A 21251-nucleotide genomic window follows, 5' to 3' on the forward strand; every position below is an offset into this window, starting at 1 on the left:
TAATGAAAACAAATTTTTAGTTACATAAATCTGTACTAGATTTATTTATCCCTAGATGTTCAGTCTCCCCCCCCCCCCAAAGTTACTAATTTCTCATGTCCTTCTAGAATTATTCACTGTATTCTAGGCGTGTTTATGTTTGAGTGGATTGTTCCCTCCCCAACATGAGTGCATATTCTTTTGTATTTTTTTCCACTGTGCAGCGTAATTGTTCATTCGTTGTTTCTCTGAAATTTTTTCATATCACTGTATGTAGCACTTGTCCTTTTTCCTTGTTCCCATGTATTCTCCTGCATTGGTGCTTTATAATTTATCTCACCAGTTCACTCCTAAGATCATTTACATTCTTGCTAATTTTTCACTCTCATGTACAGTGGACATCCTTGTGCATAAATCTTTGCACACAGGTGTGTGGCTACATGATATAAATTCCTAGAGGATAAAATTGGCATGTCAAATTTATGATCTTATTAAGTCGTTCTCAAACATTGTTTACATTTTGCAGTAATATATGAGAATACTACTATCTGCGTAGTGTTATCAGAATTTTTTATTCTTGTCAATCTGTTTTCTCTACACTTAATACAGAAAAGCTATTAACAGAAAACTGTTTTAGTATTCTTTGTAATTTTTAAATTTTTTTAAAAAGATTTTATTTTAGAGAGAGAGCATGAGTGGGGGGAGGGGTAGAAGGAGAAGCAGGCTCCCCGCTGAGCAAAGAACCCAGTGTGGGGCTGGATCTCAGGACTCCAGAATCATGACCTGAGCTGAAGGCAGATGCTTAACCATCTGAGCCACCCAGGTGTCCCTGTTTTAGTATTATTTTAAATAAATATTTTTCTTTTATATCAGTTACTAACTTGCAATATAAAATTCCTTGTACTTTGTAGTGTTTCAGCTCTATAAAGTGTGAAGTTATGCAAATAAATATAAGCCTAGACCTGAATGTGTTTAATTTTACATATGAAATTTATTACTTAACATTTAAAAACTTAATAGAAGTAATATGTGGAAATAGTTGACACTTTTTCATTTTTTCAGCTAATTACATTTGTTATGTATGCTTTCATTGAAAAGTATTTGAACCTGAAAGGTAATATTTCTGTCCAAATTAATATATGATGCTGTATAACTTTGATACTAAAACTGAATAAATCATATGAAAATAGAAAATTAGAGGTCAATTTAACTTAAAAACATAGATGCATACATCTTACATAAAATAATGGTGGTACATCTAGACAATGGGCACTAAAAAGTGCCCAGCACTTTTTTAATCAGCACTAAAAAGAAATGAGCTATCAAGCCATGAAAGGACGTGGAGGAACTTAAAAGGAAAATGTGTAAATTGTAATTCAACACATACCTGAGTAAAGGAGAACAGCTATAAGATCACTTCCATAAATGCAGGGAAAACAATGAATAAAATTCAACACCCCCTCATGATAAAAAATGTTTAGCCAACTAGAAATTGAGGAGAACCATTTTAATTTGAGAAGGGTGTCTATCGATCAGAAACCCAAAGCAAATATTATGCTTAGTGGTTAAACCTTACAAGCAGTTTTTTCAAAATCGAGAAAAAAATATATCTATTTGATATTGAATAGGCAATTCTAGCCAATGGAATTAGATAAGAAAAAGAAATAAGTATGAATAAATAAGAAATACAAAATATAGGAAAGAGAATTACCACTGTTTGGTAATATCGAGAAATTCAGAGCCACTACAAAATATTAGCACAGCGAGATTGCTGGATGAGAGAGAAGCATTAAAAAGTCAGTAGCAACAATTGCAGTGTGTATATGAATGTGTTTCTATTGCATGTTTGTGGCAGATTGCATTTTCCAAAGTAGCTCTGCCAACACAGGTTGTGTTCCACATGCTCTTTGCACACACAGTGTGACTGACATTCCTCCCGAGTGAGAGATGGTCTGTGTTCCCTACTCTTTTCATCTTAGAAGGCCCAGTGGGTGAAAATTAGAAACTTACCTCTTCTAGGGCTGGTGGTATACAAGAGGGCGGGGAACCCATAGGAGGAGCATTTGTCAAGAAGTAACTTGAATAATTTATTTATGCTTAATTTATACAATTATGTGGTACTTCACTTTTAAAATGCTTATTCTTACATGTGATAGGGTGAGCAAAAACCAAATTAATTTTTGCTGTTGATGCACCCTTTTTTTTGTAGTGTTTCTGTTTTTACCTGCATTCTCAGAATAATGTGTTCTGTTTGGGTAAAAAAAAGCTCTTCATGCTAGATACACCAAATAGCTGAGTGCTTAGTGCAGCCATGTCCTCACGGGATTTCTTCCACCGTGGAACACAGAGAACTGTAAGGGTCCTAAAATGAGCTTCTGGCCTAGTGGTGGTTGCTAAGCATTTATGGCTCTAGAAATAAAATTTGAGGATATTTCTGGACTCAAAGGCACAGTAATATGGTGTGAACATGAAGAAATAGACGAAAGTTTTAAGATGGAAACTCCAAAATAGAGGTAGATATTATCGAGAGTTTAGTGAGAAATCTGAGTATGATGTGGTTAGCCTGAGATACCCCCATTGCGTTAGTTCTGTGTTACATAAAGTGTTTAATGTTGCTTGTAGGTGTTGAATATTGCATGGCAATATGTAAATACATCCAGAGTGCTTGTGCCTGAAGGACCTTGTTCAGTTCTGGGGTCTGCCACTTACTGGCTTTATGATCTTTGGCAGATTGTTGAACCTCTCAAACCTGTCATCCCTCACGTATAAAACAGGATGACAGTTTTTCCTATTGGTGTTTCAAGAATTGAATGAGAGAACGTAGACAATGAGCTTTGTGTTACACTTGGCTTGATAAATGTTACTTTATACTGGCTGGTAAAGTATCTGTTTTGCTATATACAATTTAAGAGGAATATTAAAATGTATTTTTGTTATTTTAAGGAAATTCGCAATGAGTCCCATGACTATCCTCATAGAGTGGCCAAGTTTCCAGAAAACAGAAATCGAAACAGATACAGAGATGTAAGCCCATGTAAGTACTTGTGGGTTTGTGTGCACGTGCGTGTGTGTTGGTTTGTTCCAGGAGGCAGAATACAATGAAAAAGGTTTGGGATCAGGGTTGATAAGTACAGTGGTTTTCTTCATATTAATATAATACACATTCTTTAAAGAAAAACTCCAAGGCACAGAATAGTAGAAGGAAGGAAAATTGCTCATATTTATTGCATCCTTCAAACACAGCTATTGTTATTTTGGTGTATTTCCTACTGACTTTTTTTCCTTAAGCATAATTTTCTTTCTTTAACATTAATTGTAATCATACATGTTTTTTATGTGTGTTCGTATATGTATATGTTAATATTATTCCATAACCTTTTAAAAATTCTTAAAATATTTATCAGTGTAGTTTGCTTTTTTCCCCAAATTATAAAAGTAGTATGTACTCACAGTAAGAAACTTTTAATACAGAAGTATGTAAAGGAAGAAACCCCATTATTTAAAAACAAATTAAAAACTTTTGGATTTATATCATTTTTGTATTTTTTCTGAATAAACATATATACACATTCTTTTATTTATTTTTATTTTTTAAATATTTATTTGAGAGAGAGCGTGAGTGCGCATGTGAGCAGGGGGAGTGTAGGGAGAGGGAATCTCAAGCAGGCTCCATATTGAGCTCCAAGCCTGACGTGGGGCTTGATCTCTTGATCCTAAGAGCATGACCTGTGCCGAAACCAAGACTCAACTAAGAGTCGGATGCTTAACCGACTGAGCCACCCAGACGCCCCTATACACATTCTTTTAAATTTAAAATTAGAATCCTTCACATATTAATTGTAGTTCTTTTCCCTACCTCACAATATCTTGTAAGCATTTTCCTCTCATAAGTCTTTCAGTGGCTTTGGTAGTGGCTTTGGACATGCCATTCTTTTCTGTAACAGTTCCCTTGTGGTTGAACATTTGGATTCTGATGTCTATGCACAATTCTGTGAACAGGTGTCATACCACGGTTTTAAAAATGTGTTTATCCTGAGGTGATTTTTTGTTCTGATTGATACCATTTGTTCAAATACTAAATTAGGCTGCCTTGCTATTCTGCATGTTAGCCCATGTTTGATTTTAGTGGGCATAGGTATTTTCTTTAGGGCTGACTGTTAGTAGGGATATTAAAAAAAATATTGAATCTGTCCCATTTCGGTTCCTGCTTGTTTGTGGTTCTTTCCTCTAGTCAACGAGGGTATGGTGCTCGTGTGCTGAGGCCTCCTGTGTCGGCTGAATAATCTCCCTCAAGGCCACAGATTGTATACCCTTATATATGTTGTATTCCTTGCTAGGAGGGTATGGATATGCCACTGAAAATCTGATTACCGGGGGAAAGATCCATACTTTCTTTTCTTAAAGGAACAGAACATTCTTCTTTCTGTTGACCAAGTACACTTCATGAAAAGGGTATTGGCTGGTTTTGGACAAATCAAATGAGAAGTAATCTCTTAAAATATTTCATGTTTATTATAAATTACTTATTAAGCATGTTTTCCTTACCAGTCAGTAGTGTTTGTAAGGGTCAGTCACCAGCAGGGAGGGGTTTTCTGTTCTTCTTCACTTGCAGCACGCTTGAAGATAGGACAAACTTCCTCTGAAGTCTAGCTCACCATGGCAACAGTTCTGGTGTCGGTGTGTGTGCAGGGGATGGGGTGTGGGCAGTGGTTCTGATACTTAGGTGCCCCTTCACCCTCTCCACATTTCTGTTGAGTATCATTGAGCTAGAACGCTAATCTCTAGTGTTTGCCATGAGTTTTGAAGACATTGTGTCCCAGTTGTACACTTGCTTTGTTGCCTCTAATTTAAAAAAAAACACAAAACACCAAGCTTCATATTTTGATAATCGTAGATCTGTATGCAGTTGTGAGAAATAGCACTCAGAGATCCCGCGTACCCTTCCCCTGGTTTTCCCCAGTGGTAGCATCTTTGCATAATTGCAACCAGGAAATTGACATGGATGAGATCCATCCACATCTCCACAGTCTTACCTGCACTCATTTGTGGCTGTGTTCAGTTCTGCTCAGCTCGGTTACATGGTAGGATGTGGGGTCTCCACCACAGTCTGGGTACAGACCAGTGGAACAGCTCCGCCTCAAGATCCCTCCCTTCTGTGGCCCCAGCCAACCCGCTCCCTTCCTCCTGTGCCATGCCCTGAGTTGTCTTTGATTTTTACATAAATCTGTTGTAATTGCAATCTTTGGATGTGATAAATTATGTTTGAATCCCCTCATTAGTTTGATCAAATTGACCTAAATGAGGAATTGTTAAAAATTGGAACTGAGACTTAAAAGTAAGACATTTGCGGGGCGCCTGGGTGGCACAGCGGTTGAGCGTCTGCCTTCGGCTCAGGGCGTGATCCCGGCGTTATGGGATCAAGCCCCACATCAGGCTCCTCCTCTGGGAGCCTGCTTCTTCCTCTCCCACTCCCCCTGCTTGTGTTCCCTCTCTCGCTGGCTGTCTATCTCTGTCGAATAAATAAATAAAATCTTAAAAAAAAAAAAAGTAAGACATTTGCAACCTAAATTCTTCTCAAGTGTACAAGTCAGTGAAACTCTTGTGATTTGTCTCTTAAATGTTAGACTCATGTACCCCACTGCCTGTTGGACATATCAGGTTGAAGGCTGCAAGGAGAGCTCCGTTTACAGTGTCCTTACTAACCCCACCTCCATCCTCACTAGCTTGGGCTCTTTTTTTCTGTATGTCTTCTGAGGAAGAGGGCCGTTGGCCTGGCGTAGGTAGCTAGTATGCCTCAGAGGAGATGCGGCCCAGTGCCCCCTGCTGTCTTTCTGGACGCTGTATCTGTGGTGTGCCCTGGAGCTGCGCTCTTCTGGGAGCCTGTCACTCAGCGAACCCTCTCCCTCTATCTTCTCCTCGTTGAAGTCTGGCGCTCCCCTGAGTAAAGTACCTTTCTGTCTCTCTCAGGTAGAGGCTGCTTGTTCTTGCTTCCCCCGTAACCAGAGTTTCCTAACTAAGCCCTGAGTCTCCAGCTTGCAAATTAAAACGATCCGCTCTGAGGCTTGTGCCACCCAGACACATCACATTACCGCTCTTGCGTCTGTCCTCACCTGACTTCACAGCCCCTGGCTGCAGCCTCCTCTCACAGGTTTGAATGCTCACAACCCATTCACTATCTTCCTCTTTGCCCTCTTCTCTCAGTACCTCTTTCTTTGTGCCTGGATGGGATTGTGTCTCTGAGAAGGAACCACGTGATGCCGTAGCCTTACAGTTCTGGACCTCGTCAGCTCTCAACCCGAAATCTTAAATGTGCTACCCTGAGGGCTCCTTGGCTACTTTCTGTCTTCCCAGCCCTTTGACTGCATCAGGATCTTTAGTTTATTGACTTTTTCATTTATTACCGTGCATTACTTCCTCCCCCACCCTACTTATTACTTAATGACTTTCTTGCTGTTCTAATATGTGACAAAGATAATCTCTGTGGCTCTTTAATTCTATCTACCCTGAGAAACCTAGCGTCAGATAGTCGTTCAGCTTCTGTAACCTTTGGGCTCATGTGTGTGCCTTGGGTGGGCTCAGTTACTGGCTGGGCCTGGGTGCCCTGATATCCTCTTCTGTGCCCTTGTCACTCCCACTGGTCCTCTGCTCTGGCTTGTCCCAAAGGAAAACGGCTCTCAACCCACCCCCACGCCCACCACTTGCAGAATGTGATCTGCCTTCAGTTCTGCAGAGAAACATTTTAAAAATCTGGAAATACTCTTCAACTTCATGGTCTGCCACCCGGAAACTTCTTTCTCTCTGCACTCATGTTTTCCTGAAGTCCCAGGAAAAAAAGCCTTCCCCCTCCTGTCCTAGGTTTGTATCCTGATGCCTCATTCCTCCTCAAGGGCCTCATTCTCTGTCATCACCATTCTGACTCCTGTCTTCAGCCTCTTTCTAATAGCTCCTTTCCCTTACTATGCAAATGCGCTTCAGCCTCTTCTCATCGCAACCACCTTATCCCACTTCAGCTCCACTTACTCTGTGACCCGTGCGGACGTGAGCACGTGCACGTGTTTGCACGGAGTCTTAAAAAAAAGACACCATATTATTTGTCTCTCCATCCTCATCACCTCTGCATTTTTCAGTCCATGGTTCTGCCCCAAACTCCCCACTGAAACTTTTATTCTGAAGTACTGTTTTCAAGCTTTCTAGTTTTCAAATGCAATGAGGGACTTTCCATTGGTTTCTTTTCTTATCCCTCTGACTTTTGACATTGTTGACTCTGCCTTCCTTCCCTAAAGCCATTTTTTTCCTATTTTGCTATTATTTCTCTGGTTAGTCAGGCATTTTCAGAGCTTCTCTTCCTCAGTCGACTATCTTCTTAAGGGTTCTGTCTCCCCCTCCTCACTCTTAACACTTCTGTGAATGGTCTCATCTTCTGTGGGTTTGGTGTGTTTGGTTACCATGTGCTTGTCATCCTAAATCTCATCTGTAGCTTAGGTCTCTCTTAGCTATAGACCCATTTATGCAAGGCACTTGTCTCTTTGTGGATGTCCTGTAGCTGCCTCAGACTCGGTACGTCTAGATGCAGATCTAGCATTCCTCCCCACGCAGTCCGTCGGTCCCAACCCTGAGACCTGCTGTTTCTGCTTTATTCCCCATATTCATAAATGGTACTGCAATTGACACATTTGCTGCGGCTAGAAACTCAGACTCCTCTCTCATGCAGCTCCCATATCTGCTTGATAACTAAGTAATTATAATTCCATTTCCACAATGTGTTTTATTTTTAAATTAAAGTTGTTTGAGAAAGAGCATGCATGTGCACTGGTGGGAGGGGGAGCAGAGGGAGAGAGAGAGAGAGAAGCCCAAGCAGGCTTCGCGTGCAGGGCTCGATCTCACAACCCTGAGATCATGACCTGAGCCAAAATCAAGAGTCAAATTCTCAACCAACTGAGCCACCCAGGTGCCCCCACAATGCGTTTTAAATTTCTTCTTCACTGTTTGTACTGGCTTGGTTCAGGCCCTCACTCTTGCTCTTCTGGATTATTACAGTGGCCTCTTAATTTGTCTCCTTGTCTCTATTCTGTTCCCATTTAGTCCATTCTCCATGCGGTATCCAGGGTAATCTTTGTAAAATGGGCATGTTTTCCACTCTCCCCTCCAGTAACATTCCACAAGTTTTATGAGAAATTAGTTTTGTAGCATTATCATACAAGACCTTTTAGAGACTGACCTTTCACCTACCTTCTGATTTTTTCTGGCCATTTTCTCACAAATTATTATTATTATTACTATTAAATATTTTATTTATTTATCTATCGGAGAGAGAGAGAGCGAGCACAAACAGAGGAAGCGGCAGGCAGAGGGAGAAGCAGGCTCCCCACTTGAGCAAAGAGCCTGATATCGGACTCGATCCCAGGATCCTGGAATCATGACCTGAGCTGAAGGCAGATGCTTAACTGACTGAGCCACCCAGGTGCCCTGCTTACAAATTATTGATTTTGGTAAACGTGAATCACTTAGAGTTCTCCCAGTGTGACCAGTTTCTAAGATTTTTATTTTTATTTATTTATTTATTTATTTATTTATTTGCTTATTTTTCATTTTATTTTTAAGTAATCTCTACACCCAGTATGGGGCTTAATTGAACTCACAACCTGGAAAGCAAGCATCAGATCCCCCACCAACTGAGGCAGCAAGACACCCCCCAGTGTGACCAGTTACTAGTAACTCAGTGTCTTTGACTATATCATTCCCTTTTTGAAACATCTTCCTCTTTCTGACCCACATTAGTCAAAATCCTCTTCTTCCAAATATCTTCACCACGACTTCCCCTTGGGTATTGTTCTCACACACTGGAGGAGGTCATGGAGGTGACCACTCTCATTAAATATTGATGGACCCAGGAATGTGTATTTTTTAAAAAGCTCCCTGGATTATGCGGATATACCTTTACTTATGGATAGTCATTATAAAATTTAAAAATGTATTTCCATACATAATACTTCACAGTTGTTGGTTTGGTTCAGAAAACATGTATTGAAAACCAGCTGCACAGCTGACTCACACTATGCTATGCACTGAGAATACCACGAATATATGTACCCTGCCCTCTGATAATTCACATTATAATGAGGGAGCGACAAACCTGTCGTGCTGTTTTATGTATCATGAGATAGGACCGTGTGTATTGGTGGAGCTGTGCCTAAGGAGTTAGGGATAGCTTTTAAGAGAATACGTGGTAACCAGCTAGGTAAAGGGGAACTGAACATAAATTACTTTTTTATGAGTCCCAGGTTTTTTCTAGATTTTGCATCAGTAGGTCTGGGAATCTGTGTTTTTAAACAATCTCCTTACATGATTCTTACATATCCAGTCTGGCCCCGGTCCTAAGATTGACATATCGAAACTACATTTGGAGGTATGAATATGAGAAACATAAGCAGGGATATTTTGAAATAGAAAGAATTTGAAGAAGTCCACAATCTTCTTACAATTGCTATGACCGAAAGATGCCTCAGTTGTCTCAGTTAACTGTGAGACAGTTGTGAAAGAGACAGGCAAGAACTTGGTTGGTTGAGAAGAGAGTAAAAGAGTTTAATAATCTCTGAGAATTATGCTTATACTACTAGAGACTAGTGCTAAATTGTGAAATTTTCCTTACTTTGTGCTTTACAGGTAGAAATTCTATAAATCCTATGTTTGGTCTATAAGGAAGTGCCAGCAAGTCTTTAATAAACTGTTATTTGTTTTCACTGACTCTGAAACAGTTTTTTTTAATTGTGGTAAAAAAGCACATAACATAAATTTACCCTCTTAACAATTTTTAGGCGTACACTGTAGTATTGTTAACTATATGCATGTTAATGTACGACTGATCTTTTCATCTTGTGTGACTAAAACTCTGTACCCATTGAACGACAACATCCGTTTCCCCTCGCTCCAGCCCCTGGCAACCACCATTCTACTTTCCGTTTATCAGTTTGATTTCTTTAGATACGTCGTATAAGTAGAATCATCCCATATTTGTCTTTTTATGACTGGCTTATTTCACGTAACAATATCCTCGAGGTTCATCCATGTGAAACTGTCAGTTTTTAAAGGAAAGTAACACAGAGACTTTTGATTCTGGTAGTATGGCAGGTTAGATACAAAATAAGATTGGTGCTACAAAATGAGATTTTCAATAAACATACTTTATAAAAAGTTTGCCGGTGTGGGGCTCCTGGGTGGTTCAGTCGGTTAAGCGTCCGACTCCCGATTTCGGCTCAGATCCTGATCTCAGGATCCTGATCTCAGGGCCGGTGAGATTGAGCCCCATGTTGGGCTGGTTCCCTGCTCAGTGGGGAGTCTGTTTGAGGTTTTCTCTCTGAAATAAATAAATAAACTAAATCTTTAAAAAAAATAAAATAAAAAGTTAGTAGGTGGGGAGAAAGTAAAGAAAACGTCCAGACCTCCTTTGCCTGCCCAAATGGCATAGCTACTCTGAATGCAAATGCCAGTATTAGCTCTGAGATTTGTATAATAAATTAATTTGTGTAAGAATAAAATAGCCTCAAGATATATTAAGCAAAACCAAACAGAATTATAGGAAGAAATAGACAAGTCCATGTTCTTGGCCTTTTAACAAGGCAGAATATTAGTAAAAAAATAGAAGATTTAACCACACAATTAAGCTTAATTTAATAAGAAAAATATATAGAACCTTATGTCCAAAAATTGTAGAATACATTTTCTTCTAGGACTTCGGAATATTTATAAAAATGGGCCATCGACTTGGCTGCAAAGTAAATCTTAACAATTTAAGAATTGCTGTCTTACAGACCGTGTTCTTTGACCAGAATGCAATTCAATTATAGATTATTAATAAAAAGATAAAAAGTCACATAAATTTGGAGATTTAAAGATTTCTAAGTAATTAATGGGTCAAGAAGAAATCATAAAAGACATTTTAAAATGCTTAAAAGTGACTATGTAAAATACTACTTACCAAAACTTTCATAAAGCAGCAAAAACAGTGCGAAGAAAATACGTTGACTTGGGGTGCCTGGGTGGATCAGTTGGTTAATGTCTGGCTCTTGATTTCTGCTGAAGTCAAGATCTCAAGGTCCTGGGATTGAGCCCCAGGTCAGGCTCTGCACTCAGTGGGGACTCTGCTTCAGGATTCTCTCTCCCTCTACCTCTCCCCCCGACTCACTCGCTCGCACACTTTCTTTGTAAAATAAATAAGTAAATCTTAAAAAAAAAAAGGAAAAAAATATGTTGTCTTAACTGTTTTAAAACAGAATAAGAATTAATGTGCTAAGAATAGGCCCCAGTTCTTTCTGTGAGCTTGTTATAGAACTTTGACAACCAAACCTGAAAAGTTTAATAAGAATAAAAGTTAGAGGCATATCTCCCTCATGAATATAGATGTAAAGATTAGCAGACTGAATACAGCAGTCTGTAAGTTTATTTTAGGAATATAAGGGTGGCTTAACATAAAATCTTTTTTTTTTTAACATTAAAAAAATCTTAAAAATGTTGGTTCACCACAACAACGAGGTAAAGGAGAAAAAGTCATATGAATATTTCAGTAGATGCAGAAAGATTATTTAAAGTCAGTGCTTGTGGGGCGCCTGGGTGGCGCAGTCATTAAGCATCTGCCTTCGGCTCAGAGCGTGATCCCGGCGTTCTGGGATCGAGCCCCACATCAGGCTCCTCCATTGGGAGCCTGCTTCTTCCTCTCCCACTCCCCCTGCTTGTGTTCCCTCTCTCGCTGGCTGTCTCTGTCAAATATATAAATAAATACTTAAAAAAAAAAGTCGGTCTTGCTCATGATTAAAAACAAAACACATTGCAAACTGGAAAGAGAGGGGAACTTCTGTAACCTAATATAAGCTATCTAAGAGACGCCTACAATAACATAAGTCTGAATGATAACATGTGAGAACCCCTTTTTTTTTTTCTAAACAAAAATGAAAGAACAAGACAAGGATGCCCACTATTACCGCTTCTACTTAACCTCATGCTTTAGGGCCTAGCCTCTACAGAAAAAAAAATAAGAAATAAAAGGCATACAGATTAGTTTAAAAAAAAAAAAAAAGAAACAAAGCTGCTATTTTATCTGGTGCTATATAACAAACCACCCCAAAACAGTGGCTTAAAACAACAGCAGTCATTTATCATCTATGCAAATCTGGGGGCTAATTGGACTCAGGAGATTCTTGCTCAGGGTCTTTCATGAGGTTGTAGTTCAGATGGTAGGTGGGGCTAGAGTCACCTTGAGGCCTTCCTTACTTAGTTGTGGGCTGTCAGCAGGAACACCTACATGGAGCAAGACCGTATGACCTGAGCTTCCTTGCAAATAGTAGCTGGGTTTCAGGAGTGAGCATTCTGAGAGAGCTGGCTGGAAACTGCATTGCCTTGTACTGCCTAGACTTAGAAGTCCCATCATTTCCATCACATTCTTTCCATTAGTGGCCATCCAGGTTCTAGGGGAGAGGACTGATGCTCTACCATCAGATGGAAGAATTCTCAAAGAATTGTGGACATGTTTTAAAACCATCACAGTTACAGATGATACTGTTTTCTTTATAATCCAGAAAATATGCAGACAAGTCAAAGAATTGTGAAGAAACATTTTGGTAGTCTCAGAATTATAAGACAACAGATCTCTGAATTATTAAAACAGACCTTTATACATGACAGGAATCTGCTTGTCATCTTTCTTAGTAAGCAGATTTGGATAAAAGTTGTTGTATAATAGTAATCCGAACAAGTACAGATAGAACTTAAATTTTATGGTAACTCTTATGTGAATATTTGCTAACATTCTTCCTTATTCCATCTAAAGTTTAGAAATAAAGACCAAGTGCACTTCACATTCTCAAATCCATTCTATTGTCAACTTTTTTACCTAAAGGTTTTTTCAGTTTTGTTAGGACTTTGACCTTTGGTTCTGTCTTTAATTTTGATTTTTTTGTTGTTGTTGTTTTTAATCTTCAGTTTTAATTAAGTCTAAATCAAAGCTATTTGGGACCTTTTTTTTTAAAGGTTGTGTTTATTTGAGAGAGAGTGGAAGTGAGAGAGATCACAGAGGGCAAGGGAGAAGCAGACTCATGGCTGAGAGGAGAGCCCGATGCAGGGCTCCATCCCAGGACCCTGAAATCGTGACCTGAGCCGAAGGCCGACTCTTAACAGACTGAACAACCCGGGTGCCCCTGTTCTGGACTTTTAATAATTGATTTCTGCAGGTCACTGATGCACTGGAGTGGATCCAAGGAGTAAGAATTCTTAGTGAAGAAGCTAGAATTGATGAGGTGGGGAACGAGAACTGTAACTGAACAACCTGGTACCTGACTTCAGGTACTTGAGCTGCACATGGCAAAAGGAATTCATTGTCCTCTGTTAAGCTTGAACAATAGAACTACAGGTCACGAATGAATGACACAGTTGATGAATTCAGGTCACCAGCTTTTTGAATCATAGAGGGTTGGTTAGATAATTTTGAAATATGTCTGATATGCTTCACTTGTTGCCTCATTCCTCGTCTGTTCCTCACTTCCCCCATTCACCTTTCTCTCCTCTTACACTGTTGATTCCTTAACAGGTGCAGCCTTTTTTTTTTTTTTTAAACTGGACCACCTGTTTCCCAGTAAAGTTTTGTTCATCTTTCAAGACAAAGCTATCATTCCTCTGAGAGGTACCCACTGGAAGTTACTAGTTTGCTTCTATAGCATTTTATTTCTGTATTCTGGCACAATCTTACTGCCTTATAATTTTATTTATTAAGTTTACCCTGTAGAGGAGTGACACTCAATAAGGGTGTTTACCATCCCCTAGAAGACATTTTAGAAATTTATAGGGGTTTTTTTCCTCTGGTGTATTTCTGTTCAACTCTTTATATATATTAAAATAGATATTATCTTATTATAAACTACTTTCCATTTATTTTCTTCTATATTTCAGTTAGGGCATTATTGATATTTAAAAAATTATATATAGTTTCTGTTATCTCTAATAGTAGGCTAGTAAAGGAGCCGTTAAAGACATCATTAAGCTCCCCTCTCTCCTCTGAATAATTCAATCTAAAAGCCCTTGGGGTTGGGGATCAGCATGTGGAAGGCTTGTAAATAAGGGGGAAGGCATGCTTAAAGGTGGGGGGGGGCATGTTTGAAGAGTGGAGGAAAGGTAGAATGAACCCTGTGATGTTAGATTAGAATTAGTGTATGAACTCGTGGTTTTCAGTGAATATGGATATACGGATATGTAGAAATGTAGATGTGTGTGTGTGAGCATGCTTATATTTCCTAGCCCTGACCACTGAGAAGTCTTGGGAACAATGACACCCTCTTAGTGTTGGACATACCTGGCTTTTGATATCCAAATTTCATTCTCCACTAAGAGGAAAGGGGCTCCTTGAAGAAACGTCTGACCCTAGGGCTGGGGCAGGGAAAGTATAAGAGTAGCCTGGAATGTCTTGTAGCCCCAGAAGGTAAGGATGGTCAAGAAATGATGAGGCTATGTCAGAAGGACACAGAAACCATCTTGAAGCCCATGGGCCAAATCTGGGGGTGATTTGAGCATTTTAAATAGATAATATAACCTGCTGAATAAAATAGGAATCAATGAGTTTGCACTGATGTAAAGAAATGTGAATTAATAAATGGGGAGAAAGGAAAGATCTACCTTAGTGTAGGATGGCAAGTAATAAATGTTGAAATAGATGGTAAACTTGGTGGGTGAAACTTTGATGAAGAACAAAAGATTTACATAATCTTAAAGTGCCCTTATATAATAATACTTACTAAATACAAGAGGGGAATAGTAAATGTGCAGAGGAGGAGTTTGGCAGACACCAACCTTAAACAAGTAATCATGACCAATAATGGGACACATCACATTGAAATCCTGAACTGCCCTGTCGAATGCAGTGAGTACAGAGTATCACTCTGCTGAACTTGCCAAGTGCGCAACCTGAACTCATTCGTGGGGAATATCAGACAACTCAAATGGATTGACACTCTGTAGTCTTCAAAAGGTTATAAAAACCCTCCCAAGGGAAAACTGAGAAATGCTTCTATGTTGGAGACTAAAGAAATATGACATCTAAACCGAACAGTCTGCTCAATTTTAAGACTTATTGTATAACTATGGTATCAAGATGATGTGGTATCGGCAGAGGAATAGAACCAGAGATTGGTAAACCAGAACAGGAGGCCTAGAAGTAGACTCACACAGGTGTGGTGAACTGATTTTTGATAGAGGTGCAAAGCAATTCAATGGCAGAAGGATGATTTTTTTCAACAGTCATTACTGGAGCAATTGGACATCCACAGGGGGAAAAAAACGCTCAACCTAAACTTCCTTATACAAAAATTAAAGTGGATCATAGACTTCAATATAAAGTGTAAAACTTTTGGAAGAAACAGAACATTCAGGACCTAAGGCTAGGTGAAGAGTTCTTAATGTGACACGAAAAGCACAGTCCATGAAAGAAAAAAATCAGTAAGTTGGAGTAAACCAGAACTAAAAGCTTTTGCTCTGCTGAAGACCCTTTTAGGGTGTTGAGGATGAAAAGATGAGGACAGACTGGGAGAAATTATAAACCACAAAGAATTCATACCTAGAAATATACAGAACTCTCAAAATTCAACAGTAAAAGACTAAACCATAAAACCAAAAGAAGTCCAGTTAGCAAATGGGCAAAAGATTATGAGCACAGATGGCAGATAAGCACATAAGCATATGAAAAGCATCATTAACTGTTAGGGAAATATCATTAACCATTAGGGAAATGAAAATTAAAACCATATTGGTGAGGAATCACTGCATACCCACTTTAACAGCTAAAATAATGAGGCTACAATATTCCAAGAATATAGAAACTGGATCTCATATAAGGCTAGTGAGAACATAAAATGTATGGCCACTTTGGAAAATTGTTTGGCAGTTTCTTAAAAGGCTAAACATACCTTGTATAACCCAGCCATTGCACTTCTGGGCATTTATCCCGGAGAATTGCAACCTTCTGTCCATACAGAAATGCATTCATGAATGTGTATAGCAACTTTATTTGTAATAGTTCCAAATTGGAAACAGCTCAAATGTCCATCAGCTGGTGAGTCGTTTGCAAACTGGTGTATTCATACCATGGCATACTACTCAGCAATAAAAAGAAATGAGCTATTGATAACATGCAACAAGTTGGGTGGATCTCATCAGAGGACTCATGCTGAGTCAAAAAATCCAATCTCAAAGGTTACATATTGTATGATTCCATTTTTACAGCATTCTTGAAATGATAAAATTGTAGAGATGGAGAGAAGATTAATGGGTTAGGGACAGGGCTGGGGGAGAGTGCGACTCTGTAGGGGTTGCACAGAGGATCTTTGTGGTAATGGAACAGGGCTGTATCTTGATTGTGGTGGTGGTTACACAATCTCCACATGTGATAAAATGGCATAGAACTGTGCACACCCACACAAATGGGTGCCTGTAAAACAGGAAATTGGAGTACAGTCTGGGTTATACCAGCATCTTTCCAGGTTTCTGCATTTGATGCCTTCTTGAATTGGGTACTTGTAAGGGTACTGTGCTAGGCAGTGGGAATACATGGTGAACATGACAGGGTCCCCGGCTACAGAGAGCTTAACTCTAACAGAAGGCTGCAGATGGCTGAAGGTGTTGGCGCTGCTGCTGCTGCCCTGTGCGCTGAGTAGACCAAAATCTTGCCATAATGTAGCCTTCTAACAGAGGGCCCCGCTGTGGCCACAGCTCATCACTTGGGCAGCTCTGCTGTAGGGTACTTACGCTGGGGATTGGAGGGAGGAGCAGAAGTGTGTAGGGAGGGAACTTAGTGTCCTGGGGAAACGTGGCACATCTTCCAGGACCACTGATTATGCTCGGAACATGGGAAGGGAAGGAAGGTGTGGTTGCTTACGTTAAAATACAGATGGACAATGAAGTAAAATTTTTAAGTTCCTATAAATTTTTCAGATGAAATAAGACTTTTCAAAGAGTTTTGTGTTAGGTACTTTTAGGATATTAAGTGAGGGTCATTCATTAAAAATAATTGAGAAGGGTTGGTCTAGTCTAGCCATTTCATCTTACAAGAGAACTGAGACTTCGCGACCTCTTGGTATCACCGGGTGTAGTGGCTCACTAACTTGGATGCTAATAATGTTTCTCAAGTAGCACGTTACTCCTTTCTATATAAATCACAGCTGTGTCTGTGGTCACATAGATGGGTAGAGCCAGGTGGGGCGCCTGGGTGGCGCAGTCCTTAAGCGTCTGCCTTCGGCTCAGGGCGTGATCCCGGCGTTCTGGGATGGAGCCCCACATCAGGCTCCTCTTCTGGAAGCCTGCTTCTTCCTCTCCCACTCCCCCTGCTTGTGTTCCCTCTCTCACTGGCTGTCTCTCTGTCAAATGAATAAATAAAATCTTAAAAAAAAAAAAAATCGGTAGAGCCAGGACAGTCATCGGAATCTACGTCTTTAGGCCCCTTAGCATTCCCTCACCCGTTTTCTTTCATCTGTGCTGGAGTTCCAGATATCTATACTGAAAAGTTTTGGAGGTGTCTGAGCTCTTTCTTTTTTGTGAATTAGGTCACTCTTCAAGTCAGTTAACGTAATCTCATCTCCTGTGTTGGTTTCAGAACGGTTTAATAGTGATTTGTCGTTCTAACAAAATTCTACCATAGTTTAATAATTTGAATATGAAAAATTTCTGGACTTTATTGTATAAACAGTGTTGAACACTTGCCAAGCTAAATTGTTTAGGACACTCTTCCAGGTAAACTCTAAGAAGATGGAAGTACAAACTCTTTTTCTCTAAGATGAATTTACAAGGTGAGACGAATGAATCAGTACAGATTTTCTTGATCTCTGAACCTGAATTGCAGGCTGCTTCTCTTCCCTTTGTTCGCTGGGCTCGAGCTCCATTACTTGTGTCCCTCGGACATTTTAGGCACATAGCCACCCACCTTAAGGTATTTACTCCATGCTTGGAACACTCCTAACCAAAATAGTCATATGATTGCTCTCCTCCACGTCTTTGCTTAAATGTCACTGTCTCAGTGAGGCCCACCCTGCCCACCCTATTTAGAATTGCAGTCTGCCCCACTCCCTAGCACGACTGTTCCCCTTCACCCTGCTCCCCCCCATAGCATTTGTTACTGTATAAAATATAATTTACTTAGTTGTTTCGCTTATTGCTATCTTCCTTTCTGAGAAGGTAAGCTCCACAAGGGTATGGATGGGTCCTTAGTGCCTAAAACAGTCCTTGAATGTAGAAAGAATTTAATAAATATTTGGTCTACTTTGTTTCTGTGGTGTCCCATGGACTTTTGGATGTAAGGAAAGTACTTTCCCCCCAACTCCCTCTACCCTCCATGTTTTAGGCTCTGTCTTTTCTTAAAGGAGGGATTCTGAGTTTCAGGGAAAATGGTGAGGTGCTTATTGATAAATTGAAATTTAGTATATCTTATTTTATACAAACTATTAAAGAGGAAAGATATCCATGTTCCAATGTACATTAATGGATAAATTGATTTTTATGCATTTTTAAAGGATACTTCCCAGGTGTTCTTTCCATTGCAGAGACTCTTAGGGATAGATTAAATATCGATTTTCAGAGGCGCCTGGGTGGCACAGCGGTTAAGCGTCTGCCTTCGGCTCAGGGCGTGATCCCGGTGTTGTGGGATCGAGCCCCACATCAGGCTTCTCCACTGGGAGCCTGCTTCTTCCTCTCCCACTCCCCCTGCTTGTGTTCCCTCTCTCGCTGGCTGTCTCTGGCTCTGTTGAATGAATAAATAAAATCTTTAAAAAAAAAAATAAATATCGATTTTCAATTGGGAGATGTGTGGAAGTGAGATTTAATCACTTAACATTGTCCTATCAAGTTTAGGAAATTAGAATCTTGATGGATTGAAATAGATTGAAGTCACAGATAAGTCAACCTATTGTTTGAAAAAGATTGAGCCTTCTGGCTGTTTCTAGAACAGCACCTGCTTGGTTAGCAAGTTGGTGATGGTGTGCCCCTGGGACATGCTTCATTGTAACTGTCTCCATTCCTGCCACTATTTGGTTCTGTACTCATCTCTTGATTAAACTGTTAGTGTATCAATGTGTTAAGTTGTCTTCCTTTTGTTCCAATCTGTCCTCCATAGTGCTGGTAGTTACTGTCTTGAAATCAGACGTGCTTGTATCAGTCCTTCAAAGAGTTTCATTGAGGTAGCCTGTGCCTGGAGTACAGCACACAAGGCTCTTCAGAGTCTGGCCTTAACATGTTTTGGGACCTCTTCAGGCTTTTTGAATTTGCTGGTCCTTCATGATATACCATTCCCTTTTACTTCTTTTTGTGTGTGTGCTCCTTCATCTTCATAATGAAGCCTTCTCATCTCACTCGGACTCCTCAGGCATCAGTTGGTCAGCTTTCTTCCCACAACACATAGCCCAATAAAGATGGTACTAGAAATTACTACTTAATAGAATTTTTTCTCTTTTTCTTCTTTTTAAAATTAATTTTTAAAGTAATTTTTAATTAAAAAAAATTTAAGCCCAATGAAGGGCTTGAACTCATGACCCTGAGATCAAGACCTGAGCCAAGATGAAGAGTTGATCACCCAACCAACTGAGCCACCTCTAGAATTTTTTCTTCTAAAATTTTTTCTTTTTTAAAAAGCTTTATAAATAAATTATGTGTTATTTTTATATCATTGTTGCCTGGCTCCTAAAATTTATTTGTTGAATGAAAATTGTATATAAAGTTGTTGAAGGATTTAAATGTAAAGAATGGACCTTCGCGGTGAGGGTTCCTTCAGAGAGGCTGTTTGAGCAGATAAGTCATAGTCTGGATCTTCATTGAAGTGAGGTTTGTGTGACAGAAGTGAAGGTGAGGGTTCCTTCAGAGAGGCTGTTTGAGCAGGTAAGTCATAGTCTGGATCTTCATTGAAGTGAGGTTTGTGTGACAGAAGTGAAGACGGAAGTCATCCTTGATGCAAAGAACAGTGTGAAAGGTGATGCCAGTAAGAATTTAGGGTGTGCGGAAGGAATGGTACAGGAACCAATTTGGACATATCAGAGACAACGTAGTGTGGGAAATACATAGTCTCTTAAGTCCTACGAACCTAGTTTGAATCTCCTCTTGTGCATCTCTAGTGTGTGTATGGTAATGACTTGATTCCCCGAGTGTCAGTACAATGAGCATGATAATGTCAACTTCATAGGGTTGTAAGGATTGAGAGCAGAAATATAGTAAGGTGTGTCATACAGTACCTGACATCCTAGGCACAAAATTCTGTACAGTGGGTGTAGTTGGTTATGTCGTTAATAAAGGAACCAGTCGTCAAATCTAGTTTTATTTTCAGAAGAAACTATTGAAATGTTAATAATCTGTGTTTACTAAGGTGTGTGTTTCTTCATTAATACGGTAGTGCTTTTATGGTGACTTGGATTTTAGTTCTAACTTTGCTTTTGGCTCATTGCTTGATTCAAGAGAGAAATTAATAGTATTTATGCCTCAGGTATTTAGCTTGTAGAGTCAAAGAGGGTCAACAGGGGCGCCTGGGTGGCACAGCGGTTAAGCGTCTGCCTTCGGCTCAGGGCGTGATCCCGGCGTTATGGGATCGAGCCCCACGTCAGGCTCTTCCGCTATGAGCCTGTTTCTTCCTGTCCCACTCCCCCTGCTTGTGTTCCCTCTCTCGCTGGCTGTCTCTATCTCTGTCAAATAAATAAATAAAATCTTTAAAAAAAAAAAAAAAGAGGGTCAACATATCTATGAAATGGTTTGCATTCTTGCAGGGAGGTAACCTACAAATATAGACATCAGTATTTGAAAACTTACGGTTTCCCTCTGGTTGAGAATAGGAGAATTAAAGGGGAAAGCCTTTCAGTGCTGTAGTAATGGAGCCAGTCTTCTCCTTGCCCAGTTGATGATAATGATTGTTTATCTCTGCCTTGGAGGATGGTTATGATGAGTGTGAATCCTTTTTCCTGTTTGACCTGGAAGACTTTCGAAAAGGAGATCTTTTTACAATAATGATAAAAGGTGAACCAGTGAAGGGGGGTAGGGGGTGTTAAAAAAAAAAAGGCTTATTGTGACATTATTGAAAGAGGAAGCTAATCTGTATTGTCAGCTCAGGCCACAGCTAGAGCGTCATTTCTTGACAGATGAAACCATTTCTCAGAAAACATACTGTTTGAGGGTGGGAGGTGAAGGGAATATTCATCAGAAGTTTGCTCAATTTTTATCCAGTTTACAAGCTGCAATTCTATTGGATATTGCATTTCTTCATTCACTTTGGG

General features: G+C 39.7%; 1 protein-coding gene across 5 annotated transcripts in view; it reads left to right on the forward strand.

Moving 5' to 3' along the window:
* The window catches only part of PTPN2 (protein tyrosine phosphatase non-receptor type 2), an 83047-nt gene that overhangs the window by 21621 nt on the left and 40175 nt on the right, over positions 1-21251 (forward strand). For all 5 annotated transcript variants that reach the window (XM_057305884.1, XM_026486256.4, XM_048221606.2 and 2 more), the window contains exon 2: positions 2923-3013. In XM_057305884.1, the coding sequence (XP_057161867.1) occupies positions 2923-3013 (91 nt within the window). The remainder of the gene's footprint in view (positions 1-2922; positions 3014-21251) is intronic.

Source organism: Ursus arctos, unplaced genomic scaffold (assembly GCF_023065955.2).
Source record: "Ursus arctos isolate Adak ecotype North America unplaced genomic scaffold, UrsArc2.0 scaffold_34, whole genome shotgun sequence".
NCBI classification, from domain to species: Eukaryota; Metazoa; Chordata; class Mammalia; order Carnivora; family Ursidae; genus Ursus; species Ursus arctos.